At 30.9% G+C, this 16,818-nt stretch overlaps 2 protein-coding genes across 9 annotated transcripts in view; both read right to left on the reverse strand.

Annotated features, from left to right (window-relative positions):
• LOC105198089 (follistatin) overlaps positions 1-16,818 on the reverse strand; it is a 621,281-nt gene that overhangs the window by 595,101 nt on the left and 9,362 nt on the right. The window lies entirely within an intron of this gene.
• On the reverse strand, positions 12,029-12,735 carry LOC113005152. The gene is made up of 3 exons (XM_026140293.2): positions 12,481-12,735; positions 12,265-12,387; positions 12,029-12,176 (listed from the first exon to the last, which is right to left on the reverse strand). Exons 1-3 carry the CDS (start codon positions 12,701-12,703, stop codon positions 12,109-12,111), a joined length of 414 nt encoding a protein of 137 aa, XP_025996078.1. The 5' UTR covers positions 12,704-12,735; the 3' UTR covers positions 12,029-12,108.

Consider the following 16,818-nt stretch of genomic DNA (forward strand, 5'->3'; position numbering starts at 1 on the left):
AGAGTTCATTTCCGTCAACATCTATGTTATAAAATTCACCGAAATTAGAACAATGTTGACGAAGATTATCCGTGTTTTTTTCATGAAGTAACTCTGTAACATTAAGTAAAAACCCAAATTTTGAATTTAAATCTTCCAGGCGAGTAAATCTCGTGATTATTTCTTGTTGAAGCCGATCTAAAACGCTTTTCATAACGCGCATTATCTCTTCACTTGCTGATAATCCTACATCTGTTGTTACTTCCCCAGGCATCTTTCGCCGTCTTCTTATGCGTCGTTCAATATCTATATCCCAACTTTCACATTTCATCTTCCCATATTCAACAGCATCTTGACAAAATTCATCTCTCAAATTGTTGATGTCAATTTTTAGGGATTTCAAATCACAAGCTGCATCCCAGAAGTTCATCGTGTGATCTTGAAGACGTTTCTGTACGCGATCAAATCGTCTTAGGATGTTATTCCAGAAATGCAACAGAACTAAGAAGTTGAAATTTAAAATATTTTCTAGTAAACATTCTGCCTCACTTCTTGTCTCATTTGTATTATTCGAGTCACCTGACATTTTCTCCAATAGGTTCACTAGTGCATCGAGCCCATCAAAAAGAGCATTAACAGCTTCATACCTCGCACTCCATCGGGTTTCGGATTCACGCTTTACTGTTTTCTTCACGGCTTTCTTTAATTCTTCCCATCGCAAAGTCGATCGCGAAAAAAACAAATAAATATTCTCCAATTTACCAAAAAATGTAACGACAAGTGGATCTTGCTTAGCTGAATGTACACCTACTAAATTTAAACTGTGGTTATCACAATTAACAAACAAAGCTCGATGATTTCTCTCACAGATCCTTTGTTGAACTCCAGATATATATCCAGCCATCACAGCCGCGTTATCATAGCATTGTGACCTGCAATTATCTAAAGATATGTTGTCAGAATTCAATTTCTCCACAATCACTTTTTCTATAGAAGCTGCATTTTTAGCGTGCAACTCTATAAATCCTAAAAAGGATTCTTTAATGACAACTGTTTTATTAACAAAATCGATATCTACGTATCTGATAACTTCAGACAGTTGCTCTCGATGTGCGAGATCTGGAGTCGAGTCAAGCAAAATGCCATAATATTTATTTTTTTTTATGTCGTTTACCAATTTGTTCCTGACAGCAGAGGAAAGAAGATGAATAAATTCATTCTGAATTTGCGGAGATAAGTAGGATGTAGAGTGTGGATTCTCGATAGCATAGTTGAGATGGTTTTTTAAAAGTGGGTCGTACCGAGCTATTAGTTTTAGAAGAGATAGGAAGTTTCCCAAATTTTTACCATCGTCATGACTTAAGCTTTCTGAATGGCCACGCAATGGCAAATTTTGAGTGGCAAAATACTTTATGCAAGCAAGTAATCTATCTAACACATCTCGCCATCGTTGTTTCTCAGATGCAATCTGAGCTTCTAGTTCAGCATCAAGTATTTTTCCTTTAATTAATCTTCGTTCCGTTTCTTTCCAACTAGTAAACGATTTACGGTGACTAGGACTATTTTCATGCGCTGACAATTTTTCTGGCTTCTTCCAGTTACTAAATCCAGTAGCCAATTCAAAAGATGATCTCGTATTGGGCTTGGACGAAGGAAATAATAAGCAAGAAAAACAATAAGCCGCCTTTTTCGATGGTGAATAAAGTAGCCACGATCTATTTACTTCATTTCCTTTTTGATTAGCAAGTCGCCGTTTAAACCATGACACAGTCATTGACCGTCCACCTGACGGTACAAATGGACCAGATTTGTTCTGGAAATATTCTGAGCCTCGAATAATCATCTCAGTACGAAGCTGCTGCGATATTTTTGGCAAGTGCGATGTTTCGTCAAATTCTAAATATGCAATATCGTGGTATTTAAATATATCAAGAATTACTTTCGATAGATCTGATTGTTCTAATTCATCGGAATAACTAGATTTTTCAAACTGATCTTCGTCATTGTTTTCTTTTACGTTTTTGGTTTCATCAGTATTTATTTCCTCTGAAATATTTGATTGATTCGCATCATCATCTTGGTCCTCATTATTTTTATTTAATTGGGCGTTCTGCACACCTGAAATATTAGGCTCATTCTGATAATTATTAATACAGTCATCTCTTGCCTCTGCATCCGAATCTACTTCCTTATATGCTATCGACTGATTTGTTTTTAAAAATCCAGCCATTAATTTTCTGGATTTCGTATCTTCTTTTTCATATTCTACCTTTCTTTTCCGACGCTGAAAGCCACTAAGTTTCTTTCCCGACATTATTATATAATTATTAAAAAATAATACTTTTTTTAAGTTAAATTATGTACCATATATCGTATATTTATATAATCTCGTATCCTCATCAGAGGTATCTACCCTTTTGGCGCGCCTCTATATTTTTTCTATCTCGCGTAGGTAGCAAAAGAACGCGATCTCGCAGAAGTGGGGAGTGGAGATGCGCTGATTGTCCAGACTGACGTTCTTATGTCCCTTAACTCCCACGCGACTGCAGGTTGAAGCGCCGGGGCTATGGGTGGGAGTAGAGTAGAGTGGGGGTAATTCGCAGAGGCGCAGGCCGCGCCGTGCGCCTCTACAAGTTATCCCCACTCTACTTTCACCCGTAGCCCCGGGCCCGGCGCCCCGTTCAGTCGGCACACTGGCGTCGACTCCCCGCGTGTCCCAAAATTTGTCATCAATTCTAAAGGACCATTTGGCGCCCCCTCATCATCGGCGCCCGGGGACACGTGCCCCCATCTGCCCCCCCCATCGCTACGCCTCTGGACGAGCGGAGTCGCTCGGTATAAATAGGGCCACCGCGACGAGAAACGACACTCTACCACCGACCAGCTTCCCGATCACGGTCCGCTGCGTCGGCGATATCCTGCTCCTGAAGTCGGAAAACCCGGTCGAAGAGTGCTTGGCCGCGGCGAGAGGGTACTCCGCCTCCGACGCAAATCCTTTCCATAGACAACAGCCTCCGCGAACCGAAGACCACGGGTCTCGGTCCACGAGCCGGTCCCCGGCGACCCAGAGGCTGCCCTCCTCTCCCCGCGACACCCACCAAAACCGCGACCGCTGTGTTCGGGGTCCCGGGTCAAGATACTTGACAGGGTGTCGCGCGTCCGACCTGCCTGCGACGATCCCGTCGCGAAACCGCCATACCACGCGGGAATCCGATCCGCCCAAGGCGATCGCGTCACACCGGCTAGCCCGCGAACCGTACCGTAGGCCACGCCTACCGCGTCGCCGGAGCACGACACACAGACCGCGGGGACCGCACCCCCCGGAATCGCGCCGATACGCTCCGTGTAGGCTAACGCCGAGAAGCACCTGTATCTATATGTAAATAACGCAAACGTGTACATAGCATTTAGGAAATATATTTGTGTAAACTGCATTCGAACTCAAACCTCGCGACGAATCATTCAAAGCCGCCCCGACGACCTTCCTTTCCCGCGTCGAACCATTTCCGCGGTCTCGCACCGGGAGTCCGACGAGCTGATCCGCGCGCGGAAAGTCGGTAAATTACATGTTAAACAAAATAAAAAAAATTTTTTTTACAACTTTAGAGTACTTTTTAATCCGTACAGTTTTTGTTAAAAAACCTTTTTTCTATCTCTTATACTTTCGATGATATTCGTCCCGAAAGAGAAATTTCGTTTTTTTTTTCAAAGGGGTGTTTCGCTCACTAAATTTGAGGTTCCGCACATATAAAAAAATACAAATCTCTTAAATTCTCGTGTTTAACAACGTATTTCAAAAACAATCAAATCGTCGTCGGACACTTGCCCTAATATGTCTCTTGTTAGTAATAATCTTACAATTGTATTCACACAAATAGCACGCAATATTGTATGAATGCTCTATAAATATTTATTATGAGTGTTCGAATATTCTATTAGGACTAGAGATGCGCACGAGACGAGATAAATCTCGATCTCGTCTTGATCTCGAATCTCGTCTCGATTCCGAGACGAGATTCGAGATCGAGATTGCTTGTAACAGTCGAGATCAATATCAAGATTTTACATATCGAGATCGAGATTGTTTAAAATTCTCGTCGAGATCTCGTCGAGATGTCAATGGATTACAATTGAATAGCGGCCACAGAGCGGCAGAGCACCGCGGAAATCGGTGGTCAAGCAACGATCGGAAACTCATGTATTCTTATCTATAGCGTCCAACACGCGACACTATACGGGTGTGGCAAACAATTGCCAATAAAAGAAAATCTGTTAACAATTCAGATTAAAGAAACAAGTTAACAAAATAATACAATACAAGAAAAGCAGAAAAATATGTAGACATATTGAAATGGTAGTCAATTCATTCAAAAGAATATCCATGTTTAGCAGAAATGGCCCAAGATTTCTTAGGAACGCCAGCTACGTCTGTTCCAGCGGAACAATTCTTTTTGAAAACTGGACTAATTATTCGCAAACATCGTAACCAACTAACTGATGAATCGGCCAAGTCATTTATATGTTTAAATTCATGATAATACGTTAAACTTGTATTCATTATTATAAGTTAAACATTTAATTTATAATAATGAGTGCAAGTTCATTGAACAATATTTTAATAATCAATTTCATGTAAAATTTTAACAAATATATTCATTTATATTCAGCAAAACTATTTTTGCATTTTTTTGAACTATTTTTAGCATTCGCCAATCTCGTCAAGATCTCGTCAAGATTCGAGATCGAGATCTAGATTATATACAGAGTGATTCAGAATAACCTTATGTCCTTAAAGAAACATATTTTTGAGGTTATTCTGAAACAACTTTTCCTTTTGCAAAAATTTGTCCGAAGTTTTTAAATAATAAAAGGAAATAGTTATCCAATAACCGGGCGCGTGTAGCAGTAAGGCAGGGCCGGCGCAATTCACCGTTCGATACGGGCGATTGCGTGAGGCGATCGCAGTGATAAGCTGACAGCTAGAACACTGCTTTTCCTCCCTTCCGCCTCTCTCTCTCACTCTCTCTCTCTCTCCCGCTCTTTCAAAGCCTCTATCCCATTCTCATTCTCATTCTTTCTTATTTATTTATCAATTCATACACTAACACTAAAATAATGCTATAATTAAAAACAATGTTTAATTATTTGACGTCTTGCTTTTAATAATTCTGTGTAAAAAATATTTTCTTTTAGTCAAAAATAGCATATTTAAAATGCGTGATTGAAAAATAAAAATGCAGAGTGAAAGAGAAAGAGAGAGAGAGAGAGAGAGAGATGAGTTCGATCAAATTTGAACGTGTATACTCACTTATCGTTCTACACCGCAATCAGCCTTTATCTTCACGAAGACAAATTATCCATATTAAACTCGAGATTTTTCTCTTTTCTTCTTAAATTACATCATTTGTCACATTCACTGCAATCATTCTTTTGATCAAAAAATACTAACGCATCACTTTATACAAATCACTATCGTCAATTATTAATAGTCTCTATTAATCACGCGTGAGAATTACTCAAAAAATGAAACACGTGCATGTGACCTTGATCTCCAAGATTTCAAGGTCATTCCGATTTTTGACGGCCGAAAGACTGAGTTTGATATGAGACAAGAATCAGTCGCTCGAGAAACATGAGCCGTGCAACGTTTGGCTCGTCCGGGATGACCGTGAAATCTTCGTCCGCGAAAAATTAGTAAAAGAAAGACGTTAAATAATTAAATATCGTTTTTAATTCTAGCATTATTTTAGTGTCAGTGCATAAATTGATAAATAAATAAGAAAAAAAATGATAATGAGAATCGGATAGAGGTTTTGAGAGAGAGAGAGAGAGAGAGAGAGAGAGAGAGAGAGAGAGAGAATGAGAGAGAGAGGGATGGGAGGGAGGGAAAGCAGTGTTCGAGCTGTCAGCTGATCATTGCAATCGCCTCACGTAATCGCCTATAACAAACAGTGAATTATACCGGCCTTGTCTCACCGCTATACGCGCCCGGTTATTGAATAACTATTTCTTTTTATAATTTAAAAACTAAGCTTCGGACAAATTTTTGCCAAATAAAAAGTTGTTTCAAAATAACCTCAGGAATATGTCTCTTCAAGGACATAAGGTTATTCTGAATCACCTTGTATACGATATTTTCGAAAATTCGAGATCGAGATTTATATTTCGAGATTTTTCGAGATCGAGATCGAGATCGCAGAAATCTCGTCTTGCCTCGTCTCGTGCACATCTCTAATTAGAACCTTTACTTAGTTTCTGTCCGCAAATATTACATGGCAATGTAAACAGTTTTAGTAGTCATTAACGCATATGGTACGTTTTTCTTAGTTTTAACATTTCTCGATAACATTCAGTCAGCATACACAATTATTTGCGTAAACAATTTTTTTTTACTTTGTGAAAAATGGATGAGTTCAGGAAAATTGGCGGAATCAACAAGGAATGCTGTACTACGAGCTGCTGAAACCGAACGAAACTGTTACTGCCGATGTCTACAAATGTCAATTGAACAAATTGAATGATGAGCTGTTACGAAAAAGACCAGCAATAAAGAGTAACAGGCGCAAAGTTATTCTCCTTCACAATAACGCTCGCCACACACTGGAAAAACCGTCAAAGAAACACTGACGCAGCTCGAATGGAAAACTTTTCCTCACCCAACGTACTCACAAGACATAGCGCTTCTGATTAGCGCCACTTGTTCAAATCGATGCAGCACGGTTTGAGTGGTATACGCTTCCGAAATGTTGAAGAAGTGCGAGAATGGGTGGACGAATGGATTGCTTTGAAACCGACATTGTTTATTATCAAGATAGTATCGCCCAGTTGCCAAAAAGATAGAAAAAAGATGTAGAAAATGATGGAAAATACTTTCATTGAAATAATTTGTACAAATTTTTTCCATTAGATGCTTTTTCTCAGCCTTTTTCTGGCGGAAACTAAGTTAAGGTCCTAATATAAAATATATGAAAAGTACAATCAAATAGCATTTTTGATCTAACTTTTTAACAAAAAACCAAGATTTTGTAATAAGATTACTCTTAAATAATGATTATGCTATAAAAATAATATTTCAATAGATTAAATTAGGTTTAAATAACACTTTAACAATAACGAAATGTAGAGGACAAGCTCGCTTATTTACAAACATAATTAATCCTTAAACACACCGATCCTTTAAAATACGGAAACACATTTTTGGGTCTGAGAGACTTTTTCAACTTTGAGAAGCTATAACTTTGATTACAATCAATATTTTTCTTTTTTTTTTAAACAAAACTTTAAAATCTCAAGAGTGTGACTGCACACTCGGCATTGCCGAAAAATAATTTATTGTGAAGTTATAAAAGAAAAACCATTAAGCAAAAATGAGAAATTGGTCAAAAATCCACTTTTCCTTCAAAAAATCATATCTTCGCAACAAAAAACGTTTAAGGACTTTCAAATACGGCATTTTAAAGCTAAAGAGTCACACTTTCAAAATAAAATTTGGCAAAGTCATTCCTTTTAAAAAGTATAATTATGTACTTCGTATAAGGTATTTTTGGACATCTAAAAATCTATTTAAAAAAAAAAATCATATCTTTGGAACAAAAAACTTTGAAGAACTTTACAATACGGCATTTTAAAGATAAAGATTCATACTTTCAAAAAAAAAATTATATCATTGTTATTTCTATTAAAATTGTACTTGTGTAACAAAGCAAATATGAGATATTTTTGATTAAATCGTGTCTAAAATTGAAAATTAATGTGTTTCATGATATATTTTGGAAAAACTCCTTTTTCTACAGCATTTTATAGTATTCCAACTTTAAACAGAGTATATGCGAGTAACATCCGCAAATCGACCTGTTCGAACGTATTTTGTCCAGTTTTTTTATATAAAATACTCACAAAAAGAGTTTCATTTACACACTATATGGGTCGCATTGACCCTAACAAAACTTTGCTGCCGTGCCGTTCGAATTCTAGTTGACTAAAAAAGTTGATCAACCATATCAATCGAAAAAAGAGATTTCAAACTTTTCTTACGTCTTGGTCCAAACCTCCTATCTCATTCCGTCTTCACATAGCAAGCGTTCAAAACTTCATATGGGGTCTCTCAGACCCACTTACGTGTTTAAGGGTTAAAATAATGATTTAGAGAAGATATTTATTTAATATAAATTAAATATTTAAAATAATGATTTAGAGAAAATATTTATTTAATATTAATTAAATATTTAAAATAATGGTTTAGAGAAAATATTTATTTAACATTAACTTTTCATTTGAAAAAACATTTTTTAAAAACATTAATTTAACATTTATTCAATTTTAACATTTATTGAACATTAATTTAATATTTATTTAACATTTATTTTAATTTTTTTTAAATAAAAGTTTTTAAAACTTTTATTTAATATTGTTTAAGTAAATATCATGAATTATTTAATTGAAAAAATAATTTTAGTAAAAAAGAAAATTTTAGTTGTCTTACTCACACTAATGGACACTGTGTGTTACACAGAATCGACTTGTGTCCTAGCTGGAAACCACCCAAACAGTAGACCGATTTTGACGAAATTAGGCTTATTCGACGCGTTTTTGCTCGAAATGAACAAATCTGACAGAAAAGTGCCAGACTGCCCCGCGAACCAAGATATCAATCGCTAAAGTTAGCGATTGTACAGGTTAGAAAACCAATCATCGGCGTAATGTAACGAACTGAGCATGTACTGTGATAGAAATGTGCGCAAAATTTGAAATATTTCGTTATTAATAATTATATTATTATATAAAGCATTTTGTATTTAAGTTTATAAAATATTAGTTTTATATAATTTAACAATTTATAACAATTAACTATTTTCTTTATATTTTATTATTATATAAAGCGTTTTGCGTTTATGTTTATATTTGTTTAACGTTTAATAAATTAGGTTAAAAACCAATAATAAAATAAAGAAATACAACAATAATATTTGTGTTTAATAACACATATATAAGTATACACACGTATACATACATACATACATATGACACATATATGCTTATATTATTTTAATAATTACGAACCGTTAACATATGTTATTCGTCAATAATAATCTCGGTTTGCGGGGTAAAATTAACGATAAACCGGCGCTAAAAATAACTTTTAACCAGGGTTGGGTAAATTAATAAATTTTTGTAACTAAATTAAGTTAAATTTGATGGCACATAATATTAATTTAGTTACGTTAAAAGTTATACGAATAAAAAATTAACTCAGTTAAAGTTACATTAAGATTAAATTAACGTAATTTAAATAAAAGTTAATTTTTAAAATTATTATTTACATAAAATTAGAATATTCTAATTTATAAAATTGCATTATTCTAAATAACAAACAATTATAGTATAAATTATCAAATAAATTTTTTTTTAATTTATAATTTAAGTTTATATGAAGTAAAGAAGAAATATTGTTTTTAATAATAGATATATATCCTTTTACAATTTTCTTACATTTTGTAATTAAATTATTAAAAATACGTATAAAATATAACCTTACATATAATATATCAATAAAATATAAATATTTTAAATTAAAATATTAAAATTTATTATTATTAAAGTGATTATTAAATTAAATAAGAGCGTTATTTAAAAATAACAATTTACTTTGTAGTAAGACATCAAATAACAAATCACCTGCACTAAACATTTATTTTACGAGTACTGAGAATGGTACTGATGTATTATACTATCATTATAAAACAGATAAAAAAAATTAATGTAGAAAAAAGTTAATAAGTTAATTATGTTTAAAAACAACTAGTTAAAGTTAAAAATTAATGCAGTTAATATTAATTAAGTTAAAGTTATTAACTTTTTAACTTTTTGCTTAACTTTTAACTTTTTAACTAGTTACTACCCAAGCCTGCTTTTAAGTCATTTGTTGGCATATGGAGCATTATTTTATAAGTTATAATGAGTTTTTAGTTTCAACAAAACTCATCGTAACAGACTTTATATCTATATACCTTATAAAATAATACTCCATTTGCGACTGGATGACTAAAAGTTATTTCTAGCGCCGGATTATCGTTAATGAACTTGCTCTTCCTTCCCTGATCACCCTAGTTTGCAATGTCATTTTTATTATAGTGACAACGACTGTCGCTTTTACAAATATGAATCTTACTGTGATTTTGATATGCCATTCGCATATGGATGATTATATTACATTAATTATTTGAACAAATGACCTGATAAACATATTTTTTATTTGTATTATAAAGCAAAGAGCGTCTATTATACAGGTACAGGTTTATATAAGTATAAATATGTATACATACATACATATAACACATATGAGCATATATGCTTATATACTATTTGTACACAGTATTACAAGATTATTCAGCTTTTAAAAATTTGAAATAAAAATTAAACTAATTATTGAATTAAACAAATAAAACTATAAACTAAATCAAATACAAATACTTGACATTTAAAATTGTTTTATTTTTTATTATCTAATAATAAATTAGACTTAACTTAAAAGCAATCGGGAGACGCCACGCTGAATGACAGATATAATATTGTCCTGAATAGTTATAACATTGAGTGTGGCTTCTTCCGACTGCTAGTTAAGTCTAATTTATTATTAGATAATAAAAAATAAAATAATTTTAACTGCCAAGTATTTGTATTTGATTTAGTTTATAGTTTTATTTATTTAATTCAATAATTAGTTTAATTTTTATTTCAAACTTTTCGAAGCAATTATTTTCATTTTTATTATTAAATAAACTTTTGGCAGCAGTCGGAAATGTTTTTTTATTAAAAAATATTTATATTTCATAAACTCGCGGGCAGTCCGGAAATCAATCAATATTTGGAATGGGAATAAAATAAGGAGAAAGCATTAAGCTGAAAATTAGATAAAACGTGTAATTTGTGCGAAACCCTGCTCTAGTTAATAGACTTTAAGTATGTTAGATCATACAATATATATTAAAAGTGTATTCATTCACGATGTGCTAGCCATTGATGCAGTTAAACAATCATTATCTCACATATTTGAAGTATTAAAAATTCATATGTGAAGATTTGAATATTCTTGATCTGTTTTAGGGTCATTACACCAGTCAATGAACAAATAAAAAATTCACCATATATTTTGTGAATTATAGTACACACATAAAAGAGAAAAAGATATCCAACCATTGAATACTAAAAGCTACTTATTTATTCTTTAAAAATATCATATATTATCTTTAAAAAATAAGAAGGGAATAATAGTTTTGATTTAAAAAGTGAAAAAACGTAAAAAACACCAGTGAATGACTGTCAAGCATCAATTAATGACCGATGCGTACTAGTGAACGACCAATGTACAAATTTTCTTTTTAAAATAAAAGAAATATTTTTTTATGAAATAAAAGTACATATTTAATTAATTAAAACTTTTTATTTAATATTACACGTAAAAAATTGCACATAACAGATTGCACAAAAAATATTACAAGAACAATATTCTTTGGTATTAAATTAAGTTATGTCATTTAACCTTTCTAATAAATCAATTAATTATTTTTAGGAATAAATTTTCGGCACAAAAAAATTTTTTAATTTTCAGAAATTGATTAGATAATATGCGCGAAACTACACCGCTAAAAGAATTAATATACTGAATATTGAATTTTGATTAACTTTGCAAAATTGTAGGAATATTTATAAACCTCAACTGGATAAAGTAAATGTTAACATTGTTAAAGTAAAGCCTTTTGCTTTTTAATTTTTTATAGAATCTTTTACCTTCTTAGTATTTATTTTTATGTTCTTTTTCTTATATTTTCGATTAATTTTTGTTTTGCCAATCGCTGCTTTTTCTTTTCTATTTGCTCTTTTTCTTTTAATTTTCGTTTTGCCAATCGCTGCTTTTTCTTTTCAATTTGCTCTTCTTCTTTTAATTTTTGTTTTATCAATCGCTGCTTTTTCTTTTTTTCTTTCTCAACTTCTTGTTGTTCAATAGTTTTCCTTTTTGCAACTTCCATATCTTTCTTTTTCTTTGATGTAATAGCAAAAATATTTTCTTATTTGTTTTGTATCGCTTTTCGTTTTTTTCCTACATTTTCTTGACTAGGAAAATGTAAATTTCTATAGTGCTTCATATTCAATATTTTTTTCTTTTATAATTAGATTAAAAACTATTTTATTTGTAGTTTCTGTAATATTTATAATCAATATTATACATATATAAAAATCTATGTAAAGAGATTAATTTGAAAGTCATAAACTTTTTATAAAAAATACCTTTCAAAACATCAGAACATAATTGCACAGAATTAATTTGGCACTTAGCCCCTACGTCAGCAGATAATGTTTTTGAAGATTCAATATTATTAATTTCTGTTACATCAGAGCATGTTTCAGTATCTAAAAAATAAATACGAAAATAAAATGTATGAAAAGAATACGAGTATTTATATTATTTAGATAAAGAATTAATAAAATAATATTAAATTTTACTTGTTTGTACTTTTTCATCAATGCTTAAAATATTGTCGGAAGGATTGAGCACAAGTAAATCATTCTCATTATTATCATTCTCATAATGAAATACATTCATTTCATTTAGATTTAGTTCTACTCTATTGTCTTCATTAAATTCAGACACATAAATTGTTAATACCTCACTTGTATTAATTAAGTTATTTGCAATAGGTTGATTCACTGCCACATCTAGAAACATAATTTTTTATAAAAGCATAAAAATAGACTTATACTTATTGCTAACAAAATTGTGAAAATGATTATCAAATACCTGCATTTGTGTTAATATTTGTTTCTCGTAAGACAAAGTATGAATTTCATCATTCAAAGGAATAGAATTCTGTTCATTTTCTTTATCAATTTGAGTTTTATATTTTTTCCATACAGAAAATAAGATTTCTTCCGTCGGTGGTTTTTGGTTACATTTATACGCATTTTCAAATGCTTGTACTACTTCAGTAGGTATATTTCTTTCAAGATCAATTAATACTTCATTTATAGAAATCATATTTGTATCGGTTTCAATGTCTTTAATTTGCTGCAGTTGCTTATGTCGAGTTAACATACATTTAGAATAATCTACTCTATCAGGATTAAAGGGATAAAAACCACATGCTTCAAATAAATTTTTTATCGTTTGAGGCTTTAAAGCACTTAAATAAGCCTTATGAAAGGTTGAAGCAAAATTAACTTTAGTGATCAATTTTTTTTAAGTTTGCATATAGTTTTGAACAACTTTCTTCCATTCAATTTTTAAAGGGCGAAATACTCCTACATCACATGGTTGCAAGATGTGAGTTGCATTAGGTAAGAAACAGAATAATAAAATTTTTTTTTGTTACAAAAATCATGCAACTCTAAATTTATGTGAGATTTATGACCATCAAGCAGCACAAGCACTGAAAAGTTAATATTCTTTTCTACAAGTTTTGGATAAAATACATTTGCAATATATTCAAAGAAAGTTGGATTAATCATCCATCTTAAATCACTTTTTCCTGCAGCTACTCCATCCGGTACAGATTCCATGACATCACGTGGAAATCTTTTATAGGGATATATTATTAAAGGATTAATAGATTCCCCATTAGCAGAAACTGTACATAATACACTCATGCATTGTTTTTCTTGACCTGATGCTAATATATACTGATTCTTTTCTCTTTTCTTTGTAAGAATTTTGCCAAGTTTAGGACATAATGACATTCCTGTTTCATCCATATTAAAAATTCTTGAAGAATTTTCTAAAATATCATATGCATCTTCTTCAGTCAAATACTGCCTTAAACAAGTAAACCATTCATGTATGCTTTCTTCTGTAACAGATGCTCTAGCTTTTGATAATACTTCAGTATTTCTTAAACTAATTTCAAGATGTCTTTTCAAACATAAATTCATCTATTTTCTACCTGGTCTGTTGTTTACAAATGGATTTTCTTGTTTACTTTTTTCTAAAACGGATTGCACTGCATCCTGTACGTCACTTGTATGCATTGGGAATCCTAACTTTGCTTTGTGAATAATCCACGTTTTAATTCGTTCTTCTTCTTTTGGATAAAGAACAGGCGAAGGCCCTATTTTTCTTTCAATAGGTACTTTATCGTGTAACTTATTAAAAAAAGGTACCTTTTGGTATCTTATATAGCTGCGATGCTTTATTTATGCTTATCACATCAATACGTACACTGTTAATAGCATCTTGCAATGCTTCTTGTGAATAAGTAAACCTACAATATTTTTTCTTTCTATTTTTTGCCTGATTATTCGACATTGTATTCAAGAATCTAAAAAGAAATATGGTGACAAAAGGAAGTTAACCTCACTATCACTTTGTTTATATTTATAATTAATCTTTCGTTTTAACCATATACTTAATAGCTTTATAATCATAACTAAATTTTTAAATTATACTAATATATAATAACAATTAAAAAAACTAATATTTACCTCTATGTACGTAAATATATAAAATAATCTTTAATTTGATGATATCTGTTTGGCAGATATCACTTGAACATAACTGATCGTTCACTGGTACGTTTCGCGTTCGGTTTGCTAGTTAATGATGACTGATATAGCGTTTATTGGTACAAACAAGAAAGGAATGCACCAATATTTGACCTACAGAAAATATAAATAAAAACAAATAAAATACAATAATAAATAGACAATAAATAAAATTTTAGTATTATGCGATCCTAAAACAATCGATTTTAAGTTCTTTGATAATAAATATTAAATATAAAAATGTTTTCTTGTAATACATACATTCGACTTTGCTTATAGTAAATTTCTGTTATAGATACATTTTTGAAGTAAAGTACATATTTTCCAGTTTTACTTAATATTATTACATATTTAAATAAAAAATGATGTTTTAATCAAATCTGAATAAAAATTAGATTTAAAAAATATCAATTAATTTATAATTTATTATTCTGAAGTTTTGTTATTTTAATATATTTCTAGAATAGTCATTTATTGGTGACTATTCAGCGACTGGTGCAGTGACCCTATAAATATAAGGTTTTGAAAATTTTGTTTTATCTTATAAATTGCATATAACTTTTTCAATTTTGATAGTAATCGAAAATTACAAAACCTATATTGTGTCAATTCGTGAATATTTGTTTAATATTCTAAAACAGTGATGCTTATCTTGTGCCCCGCCTATGAATATTTTGAAACACGTTGATTCATAATTGAAAATATAAAATATATTTTCTATTTAGTTCAAACTTTAAAAGTAAACTAAAATAAAGCAATTTGCAAGTTTTTATTATTTTAAAAATAATTCATATAATTTCGTTTCTATTTACGTATAACAAATAAATGTTCACAGTTTTAGTGTTTTATTATTGCATTTTTAAATATTTGTTAAAAATTTAAATTAAAAAATGTAATTTATTTTATAAATAAATATGTTAATAAAATATTTAATTTTCATAAATTATCTTGATATTTTTATTTCCTTACTAGTATTAAAATAAATTTTTTTTTATCTGTCTATTATATACACATACATATTCATAGTAATGCATACGTACTTACATTTACACATGCATGCATGTGCGCGTGTGTGTATTTTAAAATGTTTAAGTATGTTTGATCATACAATATATATTAAAAGTGTATTCATTCCCGATGTGCTCACCATGCTAGCCAATGGAAATTGATGGAAAAAAAAACGGACAACGAGTCGTTTTCAGCGCATCAAAATCCTATAAAAACATTCTTCAAAGTTTAAAATACAAGACCTCTCCTAAATTTCGTAGACTATAAAGGTGACGCCGCGCGAGGGATGCATTTATGCTTTAAAATTAATCACTTTTTAACAAATAATCAAAAATTAATTTTTCAAAAAAAGATTTAAACTAAAAACATACAGCTATAAGCCGAAATTATCAAATATTAAAAAAAAATTGTTTTCTTTCGAATAAAGTACTTAGTTTTATATTTTAAAATTTATCATTTTGTTACGATTTTTTGCAAGTTCTTTTTACATTTTGCATAAAACGTTTTTATAAATTGCAAAAAAATATTTTTTGTATTTTAGAAACAGTTTTGCGTAAAATGCTTTAAATGCTGTAAAGCTGACTTCGCTATCGTTTTTTTCTTTAGCCAGAAAAAATTTATAAAAAAATCAAGTTCAAAAGAAATTGTTTTTGCAGTTATTTAAAAAATGAAGGGTAATAGAAAAAAACGGATGACGTAGTCGTTTTCAGCATATCAAAATCCTAAAAATAATTTTTCCAAGCACAAGACTCCCCCCTCCCCTAAATTTTGTAGACCAGTGTATTTAATGTAAATTTAATATTGTCAAAAGTCCTCCAAATTTCATGCACATACTTTTCAGTTATAGATACATTAAAGTTAATGTGTAAATTAAAAATACATTGAATTTCGTGACATTTTTAACAGTATATTTCTGAAAATAGCGTTTAGTTGAAAAAATTAAAAGGTACGCATTATTCCTTTAAAATAATAAAAATCTAAAATATATAGAATATAAAAAGTGATAAAATGTAAAATATATAAAATATAAGAAGTAATATAAATATAAAAAAACATAAAATCATTAAATCAGATTATGGTTATGATGTATATGTAGATACATAATTCTGTCTGTTTGTCATAAATCGTCTCGTACGCAAACTTTAATCGTTTTATGCTGCTCTGGTATATAGTGACAAAACAACACGGGATGTCGTGAGATCGTGCGGCAACAGCAGGTGGTAAAAGGATCGGTGCTTGCTGAAGCAAGCACTGGGCAGGTATTCGCGACGTGCCGTAGGGGAGACGAGTTCTTGCTCA

This window comes from Solenopsis invicta, chromosome 6, assembly GCF_016802725.1.
Source record: "Solenopsis invicta isolate M01_SB chromosome 6, UNIL_Sinv_3.0, whole genome shotgun sequence".
Taxonomy (NCBI): domain Eukaryota; kingdom Metazoa; phylum Arthropoda; class Insecta; order Hymenoptera; family Formicidae; genus Solenopsis; species Solenopsis invicta.

Coding starts and splice junctions, on each gene's coding strand:
- LOC113005152 (XM_026140293.2), bottom strand. CDS start 12,703: ATGTTTCTAGATGTGGCAGTGAATCAACCTATTGCAAATAACTTAATT. Junction 12,388..12,480: donor TGATGAAAAAGTACAAACAA/GTAAAATTTAAT, acceptor TTTATTTTTTAG/ATACTGAAACATGCTCTGAT. Junction 12,177..12,264: donor ATGTTCTGATGTTTTGAAAG/GTATTTTTTATA, acceptor TAAATATTACAG/AAACTACAAATAAAATAGTT.